This window comes from Cyprinus carpio, chromosome B14 (assembly GCF_018340385.1).
Source record: "Cyprinus carpio isolate SPL01 chromosome B14, ASM1834038v1, whole genome shotgun sequence".
Classification (NCBI taxonomy): Eukaryota; Metazoa; Chordata; class Actinopteri; order Cypriniformes; family Cyprinidae; genus Cyprinus; species Cyprinus carpio.
This window is the reverse complement of record NC_056610.1, coordinates 2,552,471-2,578,922: the sequence shown is the minus strand read 5'-3', so window position 1 is coordinate 2,578,922 and position 26,452 is coordinate 2,552,471. Positions and strand designations below refer to the sequence as shown.

The 26,452-nt window shown below is 38.0% G+C and overlaps 1 protein-coding gene across 2 annotated transcripts; it reads right to left on the bottom strand.

The window, feature by feature from the left end:
• Positions 1-352: 352 nt before the first annotated feature.
• On the bottom strand, positions 353-4,977 carry LOC109056892 (SLIT and NTRK-like protein 4). 2 transcript variants are annotated; one of them, XM_042737742.1, is made up of 3 exons: positions 4,216-4,977; positions 1,378-3,729; positions 353-831 (listed from the first exon to the last, which is right to left on the bottom strand). In XM_042737742.1, the coding sequence occupies exons 2-3, from the start codon at positions 3,688-3,690 to the stop codon at positions 823-825; spliced, it is 2,322 nt and encodes a 773-aa protein (XP_042593676.1). In that variant the 5' UTR covers positions 3,691-3,729; positions 4,216-4,977; the 3' UTR covers positions 353-822. The 2 variants fall into 2 exon arrangements, with proteins under 2 accessions (XP_042593676.1, XP_018929619.1); XM_019074074.2 differs by having other exon boundaries at positions 353-3,729.
• Positions 4,978-26,452: the final 21,475 nt, after the last annotated feature.

The window sequence follows — 26,452 nt, the reverse complement described above, 5'->3', positions numbered from 1 at the left end:
TGTTAATAAGAAACGTTTTACAAGTTGCTCTGGGATATAAGAATAAGCAAACAGTTAGACGTGATATGCTAGGAGGCCTCACCTCGTCCAACGTGACAGTGAAAATGACATCACCGTCATCTGTATGCCTCTGTCGGTTAGCCACCAGCAGAATTCAGAATGTAACTCAGGTCAGAACAGAATTTCAGAGCTCGCCTGTATCACTTAGAGCATTCAAAATGTCCCTTGAAATTGTTAAATAGTACCAATAGTCTTTAAATAATTCTGCATAGAAAAATAAATTAAATATGAAGTTAAACTACGAATTGACAGGTGACAGTGGTCATCAGTTTTTTTTTTTTTTTTTTTTTTAACTTTTTATCTTTTTTTGATTTTCCGTATTTTTCTTGAATCCACTATATTTTTTTTTTCTTGATGAGACTGTTGAATTTAATTGTCGACTGTTGTAATTTACACAACTGCCCCACAAATACAAATAATGTTGACTTACAAAATAAATCCAGATACGCTTACATGGCAAGCAGCTGTTTAGTTTCTCTTGAGTTCATGAATGTCCTGTCATGTGCCATAACCAAACACTTCAAGAAGAATCACATTTCAGTAGAACAATATCAAATGGCTCTTTACAGGTAATTGGAATAATCCAAAATGTACGCATGTTGGCTGCCAGTACCTTCAGATATAATCAAATCCAAGAGTTTCAAGTCCCCAAAAGTGTCAAAATATAATCCAAGAGAGGGGAGTCTGGGGTATTCCACCACTTTCAAGCATGTGCCAACTTCCATTTCTTCCACTCCATTTGATTTTGTCATCCCAAGATGCCTAAAAATACTTCCAACCAAACACAATGAAGAAGGGTCAATATGAAGTACACTCAACACTGTTTCCTGTCCCAATCATTTGGTAAAAACAAAGTTCAGTGGAATTTGATGGAATTCATATCAATAGCAGCAAACTACGATTTTTTTTTTCCTTTCTTTTTTTTTCTTTTTTTTAAGGATATTGACTGATGTGATTCTTAACTCTTAATGGCATTACAGACACAAAAATTGTATGTAATTTTAACACAGCCACCGATTCTAAGGGAGTTACGTGTTGTGTAATGAAACGTGTCCAGTATTCCATTGGTCATTAAGATTTGTCTTAAGGCACTTTTGTCATTACGGGGCAGGTGAAGATGATGTTCTAGAATTTACTGAGGGCTGTCTGTTCCTCTAATACTTGAAGGTAGTCTGGGGTTCCCATTTTTGCCTTTAGTTCATAATAATCACTTTTACGCTGCTCAATCACTATCTTACTGTGATTGCCCCCTATCAATGATTTTTTCATTTTTTTGTCATGTGGTTTCTCGGGGTAACGGATCTCAAAGCCACTCACCCCTATACTGTTGAAATCCTTTTTGCTGTCCAAGTAGTTGTGGAGGAACATGCTGTCTCGTCGCGGTAAGAACTCGTCCAACTCGTCAATGGTGCTTAATCTATTCCTGGGGTCCAGGGGTAGAGAGTCCTTGTCTTTGTCGGCGCTGTTGCGCATCATCATTTTCTGTCTCTCAGAGTCTACAAATTTGAAGCCCGACTCTGGGTCTCTAATTCCACACGTGTGAGCTTTGCTCATGTGCTCTGAGCTCATGATGGTCTGCGGGATGAAGGTCTCTCCACCCAGGTCGTCCTTCTTGTTAGATTTATGATTGTGCCTCCGGATCTGGAGAGGCATGGAACCGCACTCCTGGTTGCCGAGTCCCTCCTGTCTTCCCGCTGGCTTTTTGTTCCGTTTCAGCACAAAGACCAGCAGGCAGAAGGCCACAAAGACAGTGAGGATCAGAACTACCAGTATGCTCAATATCATAATAGACAAGGGCACAGGACCGCTGGGGGGTGCCTTGCCAACTCCGGCAGGTGACAGCGATGTGAGGACAGGGGTGGCGCTGGTCAAGATGAAAGGAGGCCTGGCTATGAGCTTTGAACACATGATCTCATTTTTCAGCTCCCTCAGCTCAATGTTAGAGAATTGCACTGGAGACACACACTTGACCCCTTTGGCAGCGACCCCTTCGTTCAGCTTCTCGAGCCAGAGTTTCAAAGCCACTAAATCGCAGGAGCATTCCCAAGGGTTGCCATCCAGGTCTATCTGAGTGAGAGATTTGAGCTGGTCTAGGACGCCACTCACAGGTAGAGTCATGAAGTGGTTGTTCTTTAGATTCAGTCTGGCAAGAGAAACGCTGGCAAAAATGTATGCAGGCAGGCTTCTGAGCACATTGTTATTCAGGTACAAGAGCTGCAAATTTGGCATTGAGTCAAATGTCCCTGCTAACACCTCCTTTATGGCATTGTACTCCAAATAGAGATACTGGAGGTTACTTAGACCAAGAAACATTTCAGGGTGCAGCTGCTCCAGCTGATTTCCATTTAGGTAAAGCCTACGGAGGTTGGTAAGATTTGCAAACACACCTTTCTGGACGGTGGATATTTGATTGCTGCCCAAATGTAATAAATCTAAACCCTCAAACCCTTGGAAGTCAGTGGGACTGATATCTCGGATGTAATTACCACTAAGGTGCAATTTCTTGGCATTTGGCGGTTTAGGTACAAGATCTGCTAGACTCTGAATGTTTCTTTCTTGACAGCTGACAATAATGCCAAAGTCAGAAGGCTGAGCTTTGCATGTGCAGGGCTGGGGGCAGGAGAGGGGAGGGATTCGAGTTTGATAGGACACAATTTGGACATTTTTACCAGGTGGTTTGCCAGCTACAATCCCATTGACATGTATTTTGGAGGGACTGGTCGTTTTGGGTGCTTTGGTCACTAAAGGTGCTATGGTTGAGGGTGCCACGTTGGACATGGTTAGCCCACCCTCCGGCTGGGAGGGGGGCATCCGCACATCAAAGTCACTGCCTGTCCCCATGGGGCACAGCTCCTGCTTATTAGTCTCCTTTAAGAGTCGGCCATACAGGTCACTAGGGGTCTCGCAAATAGCCTCTCCAATGAAAATGTTATAGGGCATATTCTCCAACCAGGCTTTCAAAGGTAACAAATCACAAGTGCAATTCCACGGGTTGTCATCCAACTGCAATTCCACTATCCGCCCAATGTGCTCCAGAACTCCGAGATAAGGAAGCTTCTGTATCCTATTCCCTCTTATGTCCAAGTGAGTAAGGGAGGCGAATCGGAAAATGTTCTCAGGTAGGCTTTGAATGAGATTGTCATTTAAAATGAGAACCTTCAGTTTGTGTAATTTGTTGAAGGCTCCTTTCTCAATAAACTTGATTAAATTGTAGTCAGCCTGGAGGTATTCCAAGTTCTCGATCCCTCGGAAAGTGTCGGCACGGAGCTCTTTTAACTCATTGTTATTTAAGTGCAACTGTTTCAATGCACTAAGCCCCACAAAGGCCCCTCCCTCAATGTTCTGGAGTTTGTTGTTCCCCAGCTGGAGTGAGACTGCATGTGTGAAATTCACAAAAGAGTTGGGGTAAAGGATGTATAAAAGGTTGTTCTGGAAATTCAAATGGTAGAGGCTGGACACTGGGGGCTGCAGCTGTGTGGGTCTGTACACAGTTATTTTTTCACAGTTCACATAGAGGACGTTCTCGATGGACATGCAGGAGCAAGCGCTGCAGGTCTCTGCTCTGAGGTCCGAATCCGAGTCACAAAATGAACCCGATATGGAAAAGGCCAACAGAACAAGCAGCAGCATTTTGCCTTTTATAAATCCCCCAGTAAACCATTTAGTAACCAGAGGGGGGAAAAACAAACAAACAATCAAAACACATGCCTGTTTCCCATTGAGCCACACAGCTAATGCCAAGATCTTACAGCAGGGGTGTTTAAAAAGCCCTCTGTGCACACAAAGAACTTGGAAAAACCTGTTGTGTGCCTTTTGGATTCAAACATAATATATTAGCCTACACTGAAAATAAATCCATCTGTATCTACAAGCACCACCACTGAAAAAAAGAGAAGATTTATATATATATATAATTTTAATACACTGACGTAGTGTGACTAACACCGCAATGAATGTATGCATCAGCGTATTTCTTGTGTTTCAGTGAATCGAAGAGGGGGGAAAAAGTCTCTTTCCATCGCATACAGAAGACAGTTTTATCATCTTCACAAAAATGTAATTTAAAATACAGTACAAAGAGGTCATGCCCATTGGATTATCAAGCTTTGCCAACAAATAACTGAATGTATAAAAAGATAAGAATTCAACACTCACCGGCAATGTTAATATCTCCTCCTTTTCAGATAACCCCGGACATTGGGAGCGCCTAGAGAGGGACTATTCCCTTTCAGTCAGGTTCAGATTTCAGTCTCAGCCTCTCTCGTCAGGCTCCACTTGTACAAAACATATACTGTGTCATAAAATCCCGAGGTTACTGAGATCTTTTGAGGCATCTCAAACACGGCGCTGCGTATTTGCGCTGAAAAATGAATTCGTTTCGAAACCAAAATGAAAATGGTGAAATAGCAAGTGGTGAATTTGGATGCAAAACAAGTCCAACATTCTTCCGTTGAAAGAACTGAGCATCAGTTAAGACGCAATTTGAACGGACAGTTCGCTCAACAGTTCCGAGAAGAAGAAGAGGAAAAAAAAAATGATACAGATCTTAATAAATTAATCGCAACAATCCATCGCGCGTCGCGGCTCAACACGATCACTGAAAATCGGAAATCGACTCCAGTTGATTCCTGCCGTTTCTTAGGATTATGCAAGTTGCGAGATAAGAGGAAAAGAAACTACGTGCTCTGATGTCTAATAATTCAGATGAGTAAAATACGCTCGAAAAGGAGATGCCACCCTACACCACATCGCCAATATAAGTATTGTTGGTGCAGTCCTCGTCCGAATAATGAGACCAGTCTTATAAACCAACTATTCCACCTCGTCTTTTTCTAAGTATGTTGGTTTTGTTGCTGCATTGAGCTTCCCACACGGTGAAGCGGGAGGAGAGAAAATGCAGAGATGCAGAGAGAGAGAGAGAGAGAAAGAGAGAGAGAGAGAGAGAGAGAGAGAGAGAGAGAGAGAGAGAGAGAGAGAGAGGCGCGCGAGGGGCGGGGGGTTAACAGGGCGAAAATATTAAGGAACAAAATTCAACTTCAGACACCCCTTAAACACTCACTAGTGAACATTATAACGCGCTCTGCTAGTGTCTTTCCTTGAGGGATCGCTGGAAATGGTGACGCGTAATCTTTAGTTGGATCCCGGCCAGTTCGCGCGCATAACAGATTTTCTGACAGCAGCGCGCGAGGATTTAGCGCGTATTTTTGTGTATTTTATTTTATTTATTAGTTCTTTATTTTACTATATTTCTATTGCCCCCGCGCGCGTACGTGTGTGTGTGTGTGTGTGTGTGTGTGTGTTTGTGTGTTATAGAGATAGAGAGAGCGAGAGAAGGGAGAGCGATTGACAGGTCGAAAATATTGAAGAAGAACATTTAACTTCAAATATGTCTGAAACACTCAGTAGTGAGCATTATAGAGCTCTCTTTCTCGTATGTCTTTCATTAAGGGATCTCTGGAAATGGCGACGCGTAATCTTTAGTTGGACCAAGGCCAGTTTGTACTCGCCCGGTTGCCTGGCAGCAGCAGGAGGATTTAACGCGTGGGAATCTTTATTTTCTTTATTTTACAATTTTAAGATTGCGTGGCACCGCGTGCAGAAACTGCGGCAAAGTCACCCACAGTAGTTTGAGCTGTTGCACGCACAGCAGTACATCTTTATAGTTTGACAGTTCGCCAGGGATGGTGATTCATTCTTGAAAGACAACAGGTGCGCCGTTTTATCGACTTCTTATGTCTTTCCAATAACCTGAACATTGATTTGTGCTCATGCATGTGTTTAATTGATTTTATGCCGTGCATACTCCGCAGCTGGAAGCAGTTATGATTAAACTTTGAGATTATGAAGATGTAACAGGAAAATAGAGGAGTTAGTGGACATAAACGTTGGGAGATCGTGTCTGTCGTGTCCTGTATGGATCTGCTGTGCGTTAATGTTGAACCAAGAAAAGGAAAAAAAAATAAAATAAAATCAAGCACGGCGCCCTCGTCTGGCAGAAATAAGTGCGATTTAGCACATAAAATGGATTGCAATTCCAAGCATTTTATATGTATAGATTTGCTTTATATTTAGTTCATGGTGCATATGATCTGATATGGGGGAGATGGGTCGAGCTGGTAAACGGTGAGGTTGTCACATTGTCTGTATCAGAAACTGATTCTAGTCAAAAATCAAATTGAATATACCTTCTCTCTCTCTGTGTGTGTTGAGGATATGTGAGCACACTAATGCTTAACTTAATAACATAACAAAATAATTTCACTAAAACAAGAACAAGCATATTTCTAATATCAGTTCAGGAAAGTTTATATGTATTTTAGTTTTATTTTTAAATTATAAATTAAAGTTTATGATATCCCAAACAACAGATTGTTATTTTGTATGTACTGTTTTTAATGTTTACATGTTCTGAAAAACCATTATATACATATTTTTATAGATATGTCTCTATGTGTCTATAAAAGAAAAAAAAAAAAAAAAAAAAAAATTGTGATAACTAGCCCTGATCAAACAACATCTGTTGGATCAATGTGAAAGAAAAAAATAGATATTTATTAAGCCCTTAACTACAGTATAACAGTGATTGTTTGCACCTTCTAGTTTGGAAAATTATTGAAGCTTATTGCAGAGCCTGAAATCACAAGAAATTCCCACCTCTTTTACTCATTTATAAGCTGGGCAGCATTGTCGCAGTTGTTCATATTTTGTAAATTTCTGTTTATACCAAGGTATGGAGTAAACACTTTCAGTCTGGGTGTTTAGTGTGAAGTGACAGCCTTTGCTCTGTGAATACGGGGGTTGTTCTGGTTTTTGTGTCTGCCTCTCTCAAGTTTCCGTCTTTGATATGTTAAACAACTGCCTATTTTTAACTAGCAAGAACAAGAAGAAGAAGAAAAATACCAATAGTGGTGGTGACAATAAAAACATATAAATGTTGTTTGTTTTGTACACAGTTTTGTCACTTGGGTTGGTTGAAAATGTATTAATTTAATCCACATTTAATGTCGGTGTTCAATGTGTACAGATGGATTTTTTTTTTTTTTTTCACCATAAAATAACTGCCTAACAAGAGCAGGAACCAACAATTATCATTAATTTATTCAAATGTTATACCTTTTCTTGCCTCATTTACTTCTAGAAAGATTATTCATCTATATTTAGTCTGTATACATTTGTTCTTTTTTGTTTTGTTTTGTTTCTTCGCTCACTAAGACTAATAGAGTCACTGATAAAAAATAAAACTTAAACATGGTGGAAAAGAACATTTTTATATTATTAGTGTATGTGTCACTGTGGATGTCAACGACATAAAAATAATAATAATAATAAAATAAAAATCTTACCATGTTTGAGTAATGGCTCAGTTTCAACTTTTCAGAAAGTGTGAATGAGTAATGAGATGCAGTTTATGTAAAGGATATCAGTAGTGCATCCTCATTCCTCTGGTTGTTTTTACAATCCACATGTAAAAACACAGTGGGTGAAGAAGTTAAAAAAATGAGCAATGGCAAGATTCCAAAGCACCCGTTCTTCTGTTTTTGCTTATTTTCTGTTTGTAGTCTCTTCTCCCAATAGGCAAAACAGAGAATGTCGCCTTCATTCCACATGTTTTACAGCTTTCTTTTAACCCTTGCTTCTCGTTCCCGTCAATCATACAGCAATCTAATAAAGTACATCCCTCCAGCTGGCAAACATGTTGATTGACAGGCAGTCTGTTGAAATAGGGTAATGAGATAGAAAAGATGACACTGTGGAACGTCGCCTGCAGTGGATGAGTGTGGCTGGGAGAATGTCTACCGGGGATTACTGCGAAGAACTTTGGAGTCAAGTGGCAAAAATGGCTTTGAACTATCTGCATATGTACACATGCGATGATTAAAGCTGTTTATCTTTCTTGTAGTCTGAAAGGTTACTAAGCCTTCAGGCATGGAAGACGTTGACATTCATTAGGAAAGCTGAATGCGTCTGAGTGGCAAGGGTTTTTAGATATAAATGAAAATAATAGATTTGACAGTATTTTATAGGGGTTTTACCATCTTTAGTGGAAGTTATAGAGTTAAAAAAAAAAAAAAGAAAACAAGAGAAAGACAATTATAAATGAAAGACTTTGAACGTTATAGAAGTGAACAGGCATCTTTGTATGGACTAGGAGGCAGCAGGGGATACTAATGTCCATTCCACAGTTGGCAACAACAGATCCGCTGTGTCTCATCTGTTCCAATTGAGTCTTGTGCCTCCTCAAATATCGCAAGGTTTCTATTAACCACAAAGATAGCAGTAGCAGTCACATTGTGGCCTACTGGGCATGGATCCAAAAAAAACAAAACACGGCGATTGTGCGTTTTGTTCAACTGTGATCCTTCAGTATTGTGGTGAATAGCTGAAGCCTTGTGAATAGCTGAAAATAAGACATTTTGAGGTCATGTGATCCGTTCTGAAATTCTGCACTGGAACCAGTCACTTCAGACATTAATTTATTGTAGAAAAGGAAAATATTTTTCTTTCAAAATTTATAATTTTCTTTTAATTTATTGGCACACACACGATTTTACAAACAGAAGACACATTCCATAATGCTTGTGCAAATTTGATTAAAGATTTCAAACTTTCTTTTTTTTTAGAATATTTAAAAAAAAGTGCAGGTCAGTGAGTCAGTATTCATACAGTAATACTGACTCACTGACCCGCATTTTTTTTTAAATACTTAAAAAAAAAAAAAAAAACTTTGAAATCTTTAATTATATTTTTATTTTTATATATTTTTATATATATATATATATATATATATATATATATATATATATATATATATATATATATATATATGAATGATGCAAAGCTTAATTTCCAGCATCAGAAATCATTCTAATATGCTGATTTGATGCTCAAGAAACATTTCTTATTATTATTGAGAAATATAATTCTTCTTCTTCTTCTTCTTCTTCTTCTTCTTCTTCTTATTTTAGTGTAAATCATTATTATTATTTTTTCTTCAGGATTTAGTCAATAGAAAGTTCAATAGAATTTCTTTTTAAATATAAATCATTTACAACATTATACATGTCTTTATTGTCACTATTGATCAATTTAATCTGTCCTTTCTATTATGTACAATCAGTCAATCAATCAATAAATCAATCAATCAATCAAACCACACAATCCCAAACTAAAAAAAAATAAAATAAATAAATAATAACAATAATAATTTAAATTGAGACAGAAAAAAAAAATTGATTTTACATTGATTCTACAAGCAAATTTTAGGGGTTGATATTGTATTCATAGCACCATATGTAGGGTGACCATATGTGCCATTTTTACGGGACATGTCCTGGAGTGCATTTCCCAAAAGCATCATTAGCCAACTATGGTCACAATTCCGTCGTTACCAACATGGTTGAATGATTCAGAGTTTCCCGAAACCATAGTTCAAACTAAAATTCGCAAACAGCGTCGCAAACTTACGTTGTCGGAATTACGGCTCTCAACCTGTGGTTAGAAGCATAGTTACTAGTTAGTAAGACATATGGGCTTAAATAAATATGCTCTTGGGCACAATAAGCAAGCTAATATGCAGTACGATCTATATCTTCCATTCTATCTAAATATAAATGCATTTTAATGTATGTATTTTTGCATGCACTCAATAAATTTTTAAGAGTGCGCGCGTGCACAAATACCTAAGGGAACCTTGGAGTATGACGTAAGAGGGAACCCAAGATGAATCAAACATCAAATAAATCAAAATCACAGGGAACAAAAAACATTAAATTAGTCATCAGGTGCCATGTTCTATACAGCAGCATCTCTAATCAGTTAAATAGCAGAAGTTATTACTCCACCACACGCATGTGACGTCATTAACAATGACCCTATGATGTTGAAATAATATGGTTCAAATGACGGAGATGCTACTGTATTCAGGAAACAGTCATGACTTGGTCGTGTTTCCACAACAATGCATTGTACTATGGTGGTTAATCAGCGAGTCGCATCGTTGTGCGGGAAACGCACCCCTTGCCAGGATTTCTGTATTGCCTAAAATATGAAGGTTTTGGCTGTTTGCACTGCGTAGACAGATCATTGTATGACATCCACTAGAACTATAGAGAGCATATGGCTCCTTATGCTTTTGAATTGCTCTTGCTGAACTTTGATGTCATACAACAATCAGTCTGTGTAGCGGCGCTTCAAGTCAAACGAATGAACGAACACACTTAATATGTGCGCGTAATTGCATTGCTTTGACCATTTTCCATAGATCCCACATTCTCATGAGCCACCATTGGTCAATTTTGTACAATGCAAGCATGACACCAGGAAAACAGAGCCAAATGCAGAAATCCTGGCCAGGACATGTCCTAAAAAATGGAATGTATGGCCACACTAACCATAGGTGACCTTTGACCCTTAGACACATTCTAAATAAGATTGAAAAAATTACATTATTAAGGGGAAAAAATCTATATATTATTAATGATATTATAATTTAATAATTCATGCTTCAGAGAGTTCTGAACACCTCTGAGCATTTATCGGATTAGCATTTTCAGGAAACAGATGAAAAATCATTTGGAATTTTGCCAAAACTCTATCATGTATTAAGACAGGAAATGGTATGCATTTCGAAAAGCTTCAGCCCAGATTGAAATAGGTTGACACATCCGCCTGTAGAGACGACAACTATGAAACGGAAAACTTGAGCTGGCCAGCAGACAGACAGCGATCCTGTAATATGCTGCTCAGTGGGAGCTCGGTACATGTTTATCATGGCCAGAGCCTCCAGAAGTTTAAGAAGTGATGCTCCTACGTGGTGCTTTGCTGCATGAGTTCTCCCACAGCTCTGAGTCAGATTTACTCAGCTGTCAATTTCATTTGTGAGCCACTGTGGCTTAATATGCTTCCCAAGGAATCCCGCAGGAAAGGGGAAGACAGCCACATGAGCGGTTTGGTTTGTGCTGTTATGATAGTTGGCCAGGCACCTGATAAATTTTTCCATTAATATATTGTACTTCATCATCAAAAATAAACAATAAAAAGTGCTTATATCAATCAATATACAATTGAGGCCCGTTCGCCAGCCTGGGCAGCGGGGTGAAGCAGTCCGGATCAGGTAATCTCCTCTGTCTCTGTGGAGGAGGGCAGCTTGGCATTTCGAAACTCTGGCAATTTTTTCCTTACACAATAAATGTATCGTAAACGAAAGGTCAGCCTTTCACCAGTTATCACTTTGACTTTTTGACGTTTCTCTCCACTCCCTAAGTAAATATCAAACTGTTTCTACATGTAGGGCCTGTGTTTATTTTACATAGGGGCAGATATTGGCTCAAAATTCATGCTGCATTCGTAACTTTTTTTCCCAGGATTCATGTGATCTAAGTCTGAGGAAAAAAATAAGAAGTTGCTTTTTTCCCTCTCCTTCGTCTCCATATATTTTTATTTATTTATTTTTTCTTGCAGCATGGGCTGAATTTAAACTTAAGGACAACAGTATTTCAGAATAGATATGCTTGATAAAGTGCTAAAATAGACTGCCGACAACACACATGCTGTTGTACTTAAATAAACGCAAACCGTTATTCACAAAATAAATCTGCAAACACAACAAGACTGAATTTTCCAGTTTGATGGTTAACATGCCTAAATTTCTGCTCTGCAAGGAAACTGCAAATTTAGTGCCGGCATGAGCAAACTTCTGCCATGTCTCAGCTGAAGCCTAGCACCAGCTAGTCCAGGTTTGAAAGCATGCAATGTACCAGATCTGCTGTGTCTGTCTAAGAAAATGTAGACGAGATGGAGGGAATTTGGCATGTGTCAACAAAATGAGAGCAGGCCAACAGCATGGCCCATCTGCAATGTCATCTGAAACTGTTACAATAAAGCTTTACAGGGACACAGATTTTAGCCGCACAATCTGTGGTTTTGACACCATGTACTGTATGGTGGGCGGGTTAAAGCCAAAAAACGACTGTGGGAAGATACTTAAAACTTTTTGTGAAGATGTGCAATATAAGCAACTCAAAATGCTTTTATTTCATAAATTTTCTAGGTCTAACAGAACATCATGATGATGTTATCCAGCATGACCTGAGAATGATCCATCTTGTGCTTTAATAAAAATCAAGAACATCTGATCATCTAAATTAATGTGATCAAAATCACAAATGCACTTGTTAGGTTAAAGATGGAGAATTGCAGAATATTCTATAAAATTTCCCTTCTACTTTTCTTTGCTTTAATCCTAAAACCAAAGATGGAGAATTGCAGAATATTCTATAAAATTTCCCTTCTACTAATATGTACAAAATGTTCAAAAAAACAGGCAAACCCACTTGACCGCCGCTTTTACTGATACATACCAACACATTTTAAAATGCAAATAAAAAAATCAAAACATACTATTGCAAATAAAAAAAACAAAAATTTACTTTTAAAATGATCAAAAAGGAATATCATTTTGTGTATAAATTCAATTATTTTGTACGTGTTTGTGGGCAGGTTTTTAGAGAAAATAGATAGCTAACTGTAGATTGCCTGCACTGTTAACATGCAAAGCTAAAACAGACAATGATTTCAGAGAAAACATCATGAAGGCACCAATTTAATCACAGAGAACGCAATCATGCCCAAAGCCATTAAGCTCAATTGTTTCTTGAGCAAAAAAGGTTCATTACAGCGAACACTGACAGCTGCGGAGAAGATTAAAGAGGAAAGACAAAACATATGCTGCAGTAAGAGCATATATGTACATGCAGACATTCCTAATCATGATTCTTCTCACTATTTTAGATTTTATCACGGAAAAGTCTAACTAAACAGGTCTTAATCTTGATGTTAAATGAACTGCAAATTGATTAATTAAGATAAAAATTAGGATAATTATGTAAATAAGCAAATTCAGGATTCAACAGTTTACCACTTTACAGTAAAGCGTATTTTGCAAGTAAAAAAGACACGAGCGGTGAAGTCAAATCAACTTAACCTTTCGGGAAACACAGAACTAGTGCAAGGTGTTAATACATGGGACATGCATGCTAGTGAAATACCTGTGAAGTGCTCATGCTCATGTCTAGAAGCTCTCAGTCTATCAGCATGAAGAAGAAACATTTTGAGCTGCTCTGTCAAGGGCAAGGAAACAAATCAAAACAGCTCACTTTGATCCTGACAATCGGATGACAAAGTGAAGACATATGAATTGACACCTGCACGGATATAGTAACCTCCATCTGAGAACATTAACAATTAACTTAAAATTAACATATAATAAATAAATAAATAAATAAATAAATAAATAAATGACCAGGAAACACTTTATGAAATAATTATCATACATAATGATAGTCATTGTACAAATTAACACTAACTAAAACATAAACAAGCAAATGTAATAAAAGAATAATGACATACAGTCATTACATTGCTGTGGAAAACATGAATATTAAAGCAATGTCACACAAGCAAGTTTGCATTATGGCCCTCTTTAAATTATTTATGTACACCATGAATTACCACCTGACATAAAATAAATAAATAAATAAATAAAAACAAAGCAACGCAAAACAAAACAAAACAAAACAAAACAAAACAAAACAAAACAAAAAACAAAACACAAATCTAAGTTTCTGTTACTAATTCAAAAACAGTGAATTGGTAAGTTTCTAAAAAGTTTTTGGAATAACAACTGAAAAATAACAACAACAAGAACAACAACAACATTTTTTTTTTTTTTTTTTTTATAAAAGTTATAAAAGTTTTTGCTCCTCCAACAAAATGTATTTGTATGTATTTGCATGTAAATGTATATGTATCAAACAAAACCAAAGCAAAATCACTACACGCAGTAGTTTTTTTTTTTTTTTTTTTTTCTTCAGTGATTCAGTGTTTCAACAAATCGTTGAGTAAATTATTCAGTGAAGGATGCATAATGACAGATTGGGTGCTTCTCAAAAAGAAGTTCATCTCAATCTGAAGGATTATTTGTTTCTTTTCCTTCATTCAGCATATTTTATTGAATTCATCAAGTGTATCATTCACATCTCCAAAACACCCACAATGCTTAGCACACATTACAGTTCACAAAAAAAAAAAAAAAAAAAAAAAGAGTTGCCCTTTATGATCACCTTTATGAGCCAGCAGACTTACTAGACCATCTCATTTTGAGAAGGACTCAACATTTGTTTGGTTACTGAATGAATTTAGTGCATTTATCAAATCATTCGAGTGAACGAGTCAAATAACTAATTTATAAAAACAGTCACTTGTTGCCACCTACTGGTGTCAGTGAAAAATACCCCTGACAAATGATACAAAGGTGAATTCAGAATTAAGTGTTCCAGAGAGATGTATAATAAACTATATAAAAGTCTTTAACGTATGAGAAAAAAATCATTGTAGTAAAAAATATCTACCGCCAAATATAATTAATAAATGCATAACTAAACAAACAAACAAAACTACCGGCAGTCTCTTATTTACAATTTAGTGTTATGAAATGTAAACGAAATGTAATTATGCATACACAATCCGAAAGCTTTATAAATTTGCAAGCACTTTCAATCATATGGTTTATCGGATAAACTGTTAATGATGTCCATGTCCCTGAGCACACATTCTACTTCTTGCTAATTGGTGCTTTTGCAACTAGCCCTCCACTGTGTTCTCTAAAGAGGGAACAGCTCTATCCATAACCACAGCACTCTGTGATCCTCTGCCATCATCCGCCCCACTAAGGAAAATACCACAATCCTCTATCTCATCCTATCTATGTCCTCACCTCTCAGGATTTCATCTAATTAGGCGATGGTCAAAAATAGCTCTGGCAGATCAGGAATAATGACATTGAGGTGAGGTGGGAGGGAGTGGGAGTTTGGAATTTTCCTGCTCTCAAAATTTCAGTCGGTTTTTCTTCCACTGGGATATATTTTCACCGCTGGCATGGCATTTAATTCTTATTATGCTCATGTCAACCTTTAATCAAATTTCAGCAGGGTATTGAAATGTTACTCACACCAAATGATGGGAAATGATACATCCGAACAACCGTCGTCTGGGAACCGGAATTGTGCTCTTATCAAGTATCAAATAGCTTAATAGGAAAGATTATATTCCTTCTTATACATATGGTGACTCCTACTTGATTGATCGCTCGCATTGCATATGCAGCTGTGTGCTGGGCTCACACACAAACACACACACACACACACACACACACACACACACACACACACACACACACACACACACACACACACACACACACACACATTCAAACAGAACACCTCCATCATGTTGTTGCAGTGCATCACACAGAAAGGCTACCTTCCAGAGAAATATGTTTCTTTGCTGATACAGACAACCAAACAACCTCTCTTCTTTTGATGTAGGCCACATGCAAGGGATAAAGGACCTGGACAAATCCCAGATATAAATGTATAAATCCTCTCATAGATTTCAAAAAGACTTTCAACCTTCTCAGGAAATGTATAATGGTCTCTGAAACATTTTCAAACTCTTAAAATTGGAGTCATTTCAGAAAATGTCCGTTCCAACTAATTGGAGTTAAAAAATGACCCTTTTCTTGTATTCTTTTTTAATATATATATATATATATATATATATATATATATATATATATATATATATATATATATATATATATATATATATATATATATATATATATATATATATATATATATGGCAAATGCTTAAAAGGGATCTAACCTCTCATGAGAATTCAAAAGTATAGTACAAGTGTGATTTTGTATGAATTCATATGATCTAACTTGTACAGATACATAAAAAAAAATGTTTTGGTAAAGCATCCCTATGAAGATCCATTCCTGAATTATTTATTTAAAGTATGAAATATTCCATGTTTAATACGAGGTCAATGAAAAAAAAAAAAGTGTTGCATAAATATATAAGATATAGCAGAGAGAGAGAGAGAGAGAGAGAGCGAGAGAGCGAGAGAGAGAAGAAAAACAGCATGTGGGGTGTAAAAGTCTGACAGCCTAATAAAACTGTGGGGCTCAAAATTTAAACCTGGAAGTAAACAGAAGGTATACAGTATACTGTATATACACTATATTTGAGACTGTGCTCTATTTCACAAATCAAGTCTAATCAGTATTGTGAAATTCATGTAACCTCAAGTGCTGCTGTCATTAATGTGAAAGAGAACAAATCAAATGCTAAAACATAAAATTAATCTTTATCTTTATGCAGTGTCATGCTGATTTGAAATGAGGGGTTAAAAAGTATTACATTTCAAAAATGAAAGCTTTTTACTAGTGCTCGCAGACTTTTAGAGCCCACTGCAAGTATTCAGTATTATTCCTGCATGCAGTTTTTTTGTTACCTATTAGCCAATTTGATCAAAATGTGTCCCATTCCCTCTGCTTAAAAATACACTGGTGGAAAACAACAGAATTGCTTTGGCTGGAGCCACTAACATACAACCAGATCCCCAGGAGCTATCAATAATTGAATATCCATTAAATGTCTAGAAGAAGTGATCTGCTGCCTTTCTCCGCCTTTGCCTTTCTTCAACCTGTTGAGTTAAAACCACAGGAGAGTTCTGCCCCTGTACAATACGGCACCTCTCTGCCAGCATTTATCAGCAGGAGCGCGGAGAGCGTGTATCAATCGAAGATGAGTGTTCGGTTTCAGATCCCTTTGTCCCTTGTGCGCTTCATGCACCCAGGTTTAATTAGAATCCGTTTTAAATATTCATGCTAGTTGTCTCTACTGTAATCCTGGGAGGAAACCAGATAACTAGGCGGAGGGAAACCTTGTGACACCAAAACATACTGGCTGACAGCTTCAAGCTGCTTAGCAATTAATTAATTACCCTGGGTGAAGGGAGATTATAATAAATAAATATTGGCCGATCATGAGCACCGGTGAACCTGAAAGATGGTGGCGTAAGCGAAGGTTGCAGGTGAACGACCTCAAAGTTAATGTGTCCACATGGTGTGGAGCAGGTTGCACATAAATATGCATCACATCAAAGTCAAGGAAGCGGGCAGATCTGGGGAGAGGGCATGGGCGGCTGCTGGGTGGGCATTTAACACGCATCACACAGCCCATTGCATCGCCGTGAATGGAGGCACTCACATGTGCTAGCCGCAGGTCTTTCGCCGCTCTCGCTCTCGGATTCTGAGAGAGAGCCAAAGGCCTGAAGGCTGAACATGTTTCACCGGTTCAAAAAAGAAGGTACGAGGGTTATAAAGCATGTGGGCTTGTGATGAATCTGCGGCGTGGAGCTCGTTCCCGATAGCTGATTAGTGCCTTTGGTAGGATGGCTGTAAAGATAACCTTTCCTTTTTTTTCAGAGTGGGCAACTGGCAGATGTGAAGCTTTAGGAGATAAACAGTGAGACCAGCTCAAAAGCTTTTTGAGATGATAACGATAACAGGCTCAGACGAGGTGTTCAGAAGAGTGCCGCCAAAATAAAATATGAAATATAGCTTAATTGCGAAGCGTTTTTCCTGTCAGGTAAGTGCAATTGTGTTTTTTTTTTTTTTTTTTTTATTGCATTATTACGTGTTCCACTCACCATTTATATGATACTTCTTCACTTTTCCCAGACAGTGCTGACGCAAACCAGAAATAGCCACAGATTTGACAATTCACCAGTGAATACAGCAAAATGTGTCTATACACTTTTATTCTGCAAGAAAAAAAAAAAAAAAAAAAACATGAGGAGATTAGAAGGTTTGTCTGGGAAAAAAGTAATGAGGCCTAGAGGTCACAGTGTAATCACAGTGATATGCGTCATATCCTCCCATAATCCTTAAGGTGCATTTCTGCAATGGTTTTAGCTATATGGGTCTATAGCTATGTAAAAATACTTAAACATGTAGAAAGAAGTCCTAAGTTGCGAATTTAACTTATATGCGCAAAATTGGAATATAGCGTAAACCATTTGCGAATAAGCTACGAGGCAAACAGAACAAAATTGTCACTTTCTGATAAACTGGAACTTAATATCACTAAGAAATGTAGGAGAAGCCACTGAGTATAATAATTTTCAAATATAATAAATTACTTGCGTCTCAGAGCAAGCAGATGAAACACAATAAAAACAGTCATTGCTTTCGGAGGTGGATGCTGCTTTGGGAAAGCAGTCATGGTAGGCCATTCTAGGAGGCAATATAGAAATACTTTGATGACAGACTTTGCTCAGGCATTTGAGAATGACCATAACAACATTTCAGATGCTGTGCAACGAGATTGTTCCGCTGGTTAGTGAAGTCATGGCGTCCTATAGTGCAAAGTCACATGAATTTTTTGAATGCTTGTGCAGAATTTATTGACAAAAAGACACCTCAAGCGAGCGTAAAAGCTTTTTTTGTTAGTTTTGTTAGTTTCTTTTCGAAATTTGGCATTTTCATTTCTGATGCGATACTTCAAAATGTGCATAAAAAGAGGGTGATGGAAACATAGCTATAGCTACTGAAAACTACAAAAATTGAATTTCTTTTGCCTACACAAGACAACTTAACAAGGTGTGTCTGACATGCAAGACACTGTAAATGGCCCTCGACACTTCAAATAAAGCGGGAAAATATCAGAGTTGGGAAAGTCATCATTAGTCTCCATTCGGTGTGACACAGCTTCGGTTATCCCCCTCCCAGAACACCACCTTGTCAGCCTCTTTATTACTCCTTCCATCGAGGTGCTGAGCACAGGAAGCGATTCATCTTTGAATATGACACAGGAAGTTAATCAGTGCTCACGCCAAGCCGTGGAAATCTCTCAGAGTGTCCCAACCGGGGTGACACGAGAAATGAACCGCGGCAGCTTGGAGTCGAGCGCCTGAACCTGGTCGGGAGCCCTGTGGTTTGTAACTAGGCCGGGATACTCGTTGACACAAGAAATCAGGCACAATGACAGGAACCACTGGGAGTGAATTTATCACTGGGGGTGAAAGCTCATCAGTTCACACCATTTCTATTTACTCGAGATGCTATAAAAGGGAAAAGTGCTCAACGTTGTATAACGAGGGTACGTAAATGTCAATGTATCGTGTCTTGCAACTGCCGCCCTTGTTCGCACTTTTAGCCCCTGGCTACTGTTTGCATATTAACTACATTATGAATAGGTGAAGACACTTGAATATGGACATGTGAATTATGCATGGTGGAAACAGGGGATGGATTCCGGTCGGCTCCCGAGTTCAGCGCCGTCGAGGCTGTAAGGGGGTGCTGCTCACGCTCTGGAACAATAGCTTTCTAAGGGGTACGGGTTTACGTTTAAGTGTGTCACGACTGCTATCTTTAGATTAAGCATCAGGTGGAGAGGAGGCCATGTATATTTATGTCACCACCCAATGTACCGTGCCCGCTGAACAAACAATATGTAAGCTAAGCTCACTCATCCTTTCTTTTACCTCGGAGAGCCCAGGGCACATGCTGTCTAAATAATTCAGCAAAACCTTGGTGTAAAAATTTAATTGGGTGTTGGGAAGTTCATTTGTTTTTACAGGGCTTCGGGAGCTGAAAGCATGCTTTTCAGAATCACCTGATGTAAAATGAAAGATTTTATTTAAATATTTTTTTTTTTTTTTTTTACTGCCATCTATGGTTCCATGAAGAAGGTTCTTTATGGTGGAGATAGATAGATAGATAGATGGATGGATGGATGGATGGATGGATGGATGGATAGATAGATAGATAGATAGATAGATAGATAGATAGATAGATAGATAGATAGATAGATAGATAGATAGATAGATAGATAGATAGATAGATAGATAGAACTTTTCTATTCTTTCTTTTGTATTTTGTACTGTCTTGAATATATGTGGCTCTTTGAAGTTACTGTCTACATTTTACTGACAGCATTTTTTTATTTTATTATATTTATTTATTTATTTATTTATTCAGTTACACATCCTAAGAAATGGTATTAGTAATTGAGCTTGGAGGGGATTGTGCCTGATTTTGTGTGACCTGGGCCACATACACACTACATGGTTGTCAGTGGTCTTCTTAGTGTTTAATCCTGTTCTATACACACAGTTCATAAACACAGAGAATTTTCCATAAATCTGCTTAATCCTGAACAACTAGTTGTTAATGCTTTGATGCCACTCGTTTTGAACACTGACAGCTCGTCTGAAATGTGTGTCACTCTTCTCCATGTGCGGTGCAACAAATCACAGAGACAGAGCTACTTGTTTGGACTTGTTCGCAAACCAGTCTGACATTCTTGCAGTCTAGCAGCAATTCATGTTACACAACAGAAAGAGAGAATGGTGTTAAATAGAAGTGCAAGGCTATTTGACATAACATACTTTGAAAGTAGTTTGAATGTCCCATGGTGTAACATGCTAAATGGCATTAAAAAGTATTTAAAACAGCATTTTACTATTTATTTTATTTATTTATACATTTTAAATCAATTTCTATGCTAAATAAATCCAAAAACTATGTTGAATTTCTTGTATTCTATATTGTCACTTGCCAATTTACATCCCAGGACAGTCTCTGCATCTATTAAAATTTTAATAATGAAGGTAGAGAAATAAACACATACATACATAAATACATACACATTTTTTTTTTTTTAATCTGTATAAAGGTAATTCTAAAACTGCTTTAGACACTCTTAATCATGCTTTCATGGTTTTGTTTTTTTTTTTTTTGCAGTTTTGGAAATACATATAAATCTAAGTTATATAAATATATAAGTAATTATTATATTGTATTTTATAGATTTTATTGTATTACCAATCTTATAATGTAAAGAGCCATTATAAAAAATATTCATTTATTTAACATTTAATACATTAAATTAATGAATAAATAAATAAATACATACATACATAAACAATATGTCTCTTTTCACAAATGTTATTTGATGTTATGTGACACTACAGATTTTGCCGCTGGAATCCAGGTTGTTTCTTTGCAGATGTAATACACCTAAATATTGATATGGAAGTGAGTAATCAGAGATTTCTTCCGTGTTCCACAATGAATTATAGAATGATTATTTAGGGGATTGTCTCCTGTATGTGGTTGTCCGAAAACTTTTGCAGTTTGCACATGGTCCTAGTGTCAGATTCATGGTTTCCTCTTGTCTGTCACTGGAAGCTGCATAAGTGATATGAATCACTGTGGTTATACTGTATTTCTTCACTCTGGAGAACCAGAACATTCTATACAAGGGAAGGAATACATACATTATACATCATACTTACTCACTCACTCACTCACACAACCATATATACTGTACATACACAAATAATATATATATATATATATATATATATATATATATATATATATATATATATATATATATATATATATATTGTTTGATTCTGTCTCTGGTGCAGTGGCAGCCTAAACAATAAGAGCAGAATATTTCCTAAGTCTCTAGTAAACTATTTTCTGAATTCTTTGACTCCAGAGCAAATACATACAGTATGAGAATACATACAGTATGAGTAGGAGTAAATTGATGGTAATATTGAATGTGTCAAGTGACTAGTTGTTCAACTGTACTGTTTGAAAACATCTACCTGTCAGCACTATATGCTGAAGGGGGAAAAAATGGTAAGAAGGACTTTTGATTGTCATGGATTTGTGATCTCTGTTCACAATATGCTGGGAATGGAAGGGATTTATCCTCATTCTTGGATGGAAAGGCCACATGCACTATTACACAAGTGGTTTATGGGGATTTTCTTTGCATATGCTGCATGACAGATAACCTCTGCCTCAGCATCGCTATGTATCACTTCAAAATACACACTGTTAACCAAACTGAACAACTGCGAATGGTGTTCCATGAGCAGATCCATTTGAATTACCCTTCAGTGTGTTTTGCTTGGGAAACAAAGTATTGTGCTAAAGCAGTACACAATACATGCTAATATGAATTTCAACTTAAACAGTGCTCCAGATATTAAACAGAGGTGCTTAATGGTTTTTACCAAGTTTTTAGAGTGTGGCACTTTGCCAGTGCTAGCCAGTGTTTTCCAGTCTCTGTCTCTGAGGGGAGAGGGGTGTGACGCTACAGTATGACGGCAAAATTATCAATGGAAACATGCTTGATATTCTACAAATGTTTACAGCACTTCCATGTCCTTTAGTAAGATTAAATAAAATGCATTGATCAAACAACCAAACTTTACAACCATTAATCTGAAATATTATTGAAAAAATAATAATAATAATAATAATAATAAAAAATCTTAAAAATTTTTAAAATCAAGTATAATTTTCTATTAATAATTTTCTAGTATAATCTTAAAAGCATTTGAGTGAGTGATTGATTGATTGATTGATTGATTGATTGAATGATTGATTGATTGATTGATTGATTGATTGATTGATTGATTGATTGATTAACTGATTGATTAAGTGATCGATTTAATGAATGAACAAACTTACTAACTAACTAACTAACTAACTAATAAAATAAATATTGTTTGTTAGAAAACATCTGAATGGGTAAAGAGATTGTGTTTTTAGACAAATTAGCTAAATTATTGAGTTATTTTAAAGATTTATGAAGGAAATAATTGCTACATTAGATTAAATAATAATAATAATAATAATAATAATAATAATTATTATTATTATTATTATTATTTTATCATTTTAATTTACAAGCCTAAATGCATGATGTTTGGATAACTTATATTTGGTTCTACTCTGAAAACTGAGAATATAATATTTTTTAATGCATTAATTAATGTCAGTAACTTTTGCTTTTTTTATTTGAATTACCTGTATTTGTTTGATAACATGTAGCTGTGTTGTTAATGTTTTTTTTTAATTTTTATAGTTTTTTTTTCTCGATTGCTAACACACAATTCATGAAACAATTCACAATTTTCTCACAGCAAATACACCAAAACTACACACCAGCTTACAGTAAATGAAAACCTTTACAAGAGAAAAGTTCGAAGACAAAACAGCCGAATATACAGTAAACACACATTGGAATATACTGTCAGTTACTTTACATAAATAAATAAATTCATTCATTCATTCATTCATTTATTCATTCATTCATTCATTCACATTCATTCATTCATTTAGCATTGTCTGCCAATTTGCATTACAGTATTGGTAGCATCCTTATTTGTTATAGCAGTTTCTTAGTCTTCTGACAAAAGACTTCCCTGCCTCCCCTAGACAGTCGTCTCTCAGTTCTGCACAAATACAGTACATATAAGGACTACTTTGCTACAAAGGAATTCAGAAGTAATGAGATTGAGGGTGTACAACATGTGCTACTGTATTTACTGTACATAGAATAATGAAAGTTCTCTCATCTGAAGTACTGCTGCTATGTACTGTAATTATATTGTATGTGTAAGTAGTATTGGAACCTTGTAGATGAGCTGGTAGGCCAACTTCCATCATGGTCAGTCTATGCAGAAGAACATGGTCAACTATAGTGCTTTGCATTTCATCAGGAACAAATGACCTTGTCTCCTTCATTTTTATTTCCCCCTCCTATTCCTCTTTGTTTCCCACTACCAGGATTCATTTTCCACAACACATAATCACAGGTTCTTGTTCATATCATCCTGAGATTGTGACTGGTGTGTCATCAGTTTTGCTACTGAATGTTCACACATGGATAAATGTGTGCTGTTTGAGTTCATTTTTGATGCTTGAGTTAATTATATTGAGCGTTTATGTTTTCTGAATGAGAATATGGTTAAACCTGTGCAAAAATGATGGCATTTTTGTGAGTTTTGCAGAAAACACTGAGCAAATTGTAATGTGTGTGCAAACAGGTGAAATGTGTTAAAAGTTTTGGAAACATGCCTTTGTTTCGAGAACTGTATGAATGGTTTGGAAAATTGGGCCAAATGAATCAGTGTGTTAGCAACTGAGAAAAACTGTAATAGAAAAGTGAAAAGAAAAGAAAAAAAAAAAATATTGACATATGTTTTTCAAATGGTAAACTTGTTTCAAACTCTGTGATGAAACAAGTACATTAATGAATAAAAATAATAATAATAATACAAACCTTACCATGGAAAAATACACATATGAGCTTATCCGAATCCGAATCAGAATCAGAAAGAGCTTTATTGCCAAGGATTGCTTACGCGTACAAGGAATTTGTTTTAGTGACATAAGCTTCCAGTACACAGAGACAACAACAACAAAAAACTAATTGCAAATAAATAAATTGTATGAACAGTTGTGCTATAGATGACATTGGAATAGAATAGAGTAAGATGCAGAGACGTACTTGGATGGAGGGGTAACAAATAAATATAAGAATATTGCACATTTTTTGCATAAGTGGGGAACATTTAACTGTTCATGAGGTAGATTGCCTGGGGGAAGAAACTGTTCTTGTACCTGAGTGTCCTGGTATTTGCGGCTCTGAAGCACCGGCCAGATGGCAAAAGTTCAAAAAGGGGGTAACTTGGATGAGAGGGATCCAGAGTGATTTTCTGAGCCCTTTTCCTCACTCTGGATGTATACAGTTCTTGAAGGGTGGGCAGGGGAGCACCAATAATTCTTTCAGCAGTCCGAACCATTCTCTGTAGTCTTCTGATGTCTGATTTTGTAGCTGAACCAAACCAGACAGTTATTGAAGTGCACAGGACAGACTCAATGACGGCTGAGTAGAACTGTTTCAGCAGCTCCTGTGGCAGGTTAAACTTCCTTAGCTGGCGAAGGAAGTACAACCTTTGTTGGGCCTTTTTAACAATGGAGTCAATGTGATTGTCCCACTTCAGGTCCTGAGAGATGGTGGTTCCCAGGAATCTGAAGGATTCCACTGCAGCCACAGTGCTGTTCATGATGGTGAGTGGGGGGAGTGCAGGGGGGTTTCTCCTGAAGTCCACTATCATCTCCACTGTTTTGAGAGTGTATGAATGGGGGAATCAATTCCGCATCATTCCGCAGGGAATCAAGCCATATGCACACCTAGCCAGTACAGGGGCTGACCGGGACTCCGGGCATGCTAACACTAGTACTGGACTTGGCATCAGACTGGGTGTCTGGGAGGATTCAACCTTCTGGCACCACTCAGGAACCTAACGATCAGGTCATGCTTTCCCAAGGATCGGTCATCCACTTCATCGTGATGTGCTGACATACATTTTCAAGGTGGAGGGTGACAGCCTATGCTCCAACCTTTCTTGCAGGAAAGAAAGCATGACTCTGCTCAAGCATCTCCGGGGGTAAGCATGCCTCATAGAGGGAGCTCTAGCCTGAGTGATAGTGTCTACCACCGCTGGTGGTAGGTCACCTAGGTCTGCCGCATTCCATCCAGAAGCCACACATTGAGGTTCCAGAGATCTGGATGTGGGTGGCATATGGGGCCAAGCCTCTGAGAAAGGACATCCCTCCTCAGGGGGATGCGCAAGGGAAGGGTTGTCACGAGGAGCCAAAAAACAGGTCCAGGTGGGCCAGTAAGGTGCAACCAACAGGACCTGTTCCTCGTCCTCCCTGACCTCGCACAGTGTCTGTGCGAGCAGGCTCACTGGGGGAAATGCATACTTGCATAGAGCCCAAGGCCAGCTGTGTGCCAGTGCATCCATGCCCGGGGGGCCTGGGTCAGGGAATAGTACAACTGGCAGTGGGAGGTATCGTGGAAAACAAACAGGTCCACCTGAGCTTCCCTGAATCGACTCCAAATCAGCTGGACTGTCTGAGGATGGAGTCTCCATTCTCCGGGGAAAGTGAGTTGTCATGAGAGTGTGTCGGCTGCATGATTGAGCTCCCCCGGTATGTTGATGGTGCAGCGACTTGAGCCTCATCTTACTCCAGAGGAGGAGACATGTGACATGATCATTGACCACCCTGTCAGTTAATGTACGAAACAGCCACAGTGTTGTCCGTGTGGACCAACATGTGCTTTTCCAGCAGTAGCGGTCGAAACTGCTGCAAGGCTAGATGCACTGCCAGCAACTCCAGACAGTTGATGTGCCAAAGCAGGCGAGGTCCTGTCCAGAACCCCAAAGCTGCCTGTCCATTGCACGTAGCACCCCAGTCCATACTGGAGGCATCTGTCATGACAAGGCATCTGCACTTGTTCTAAGGGAAACCCGGCCCATAGAAAAGCAAGGTCCGACCTGGGGCTGAATAGGCGGTGACACATCGGTTTGATGGTGACACGATTTGTACCGCAGTGCCATGTCCATCTCCGGGCTCGGGAGTATAACCAGTGTTAAAGTGGTCTCATATGAAGCAACCCGAGTGGCGTGACTGCAGCTTCAGATGCCGTATGCCCCAGGAGCCTCCAGAAACCAATCATCCAACCGAGAGGGCTCAGGACTGGCTGGTGTAGTCACCTCCAGCCTGATGCTCACAGCTACCCGGGCAAGCATGGCTGGCAGCTCTGGGTCAGATTCGGCAGTGTCGACAATACCCGAGGGAGGCAGCCCTGCCGAATC

Bases quoted from the DNA above. Each gene is read 5' to 3' on its own strand.
- LOC109056892 (XM_019074074.2), bottom strand. From the start codon at position 3,690: ATGCTGCTGCTTGTTCTGTTGGCCTTTTCCATATCGGGTTCATTTTGT.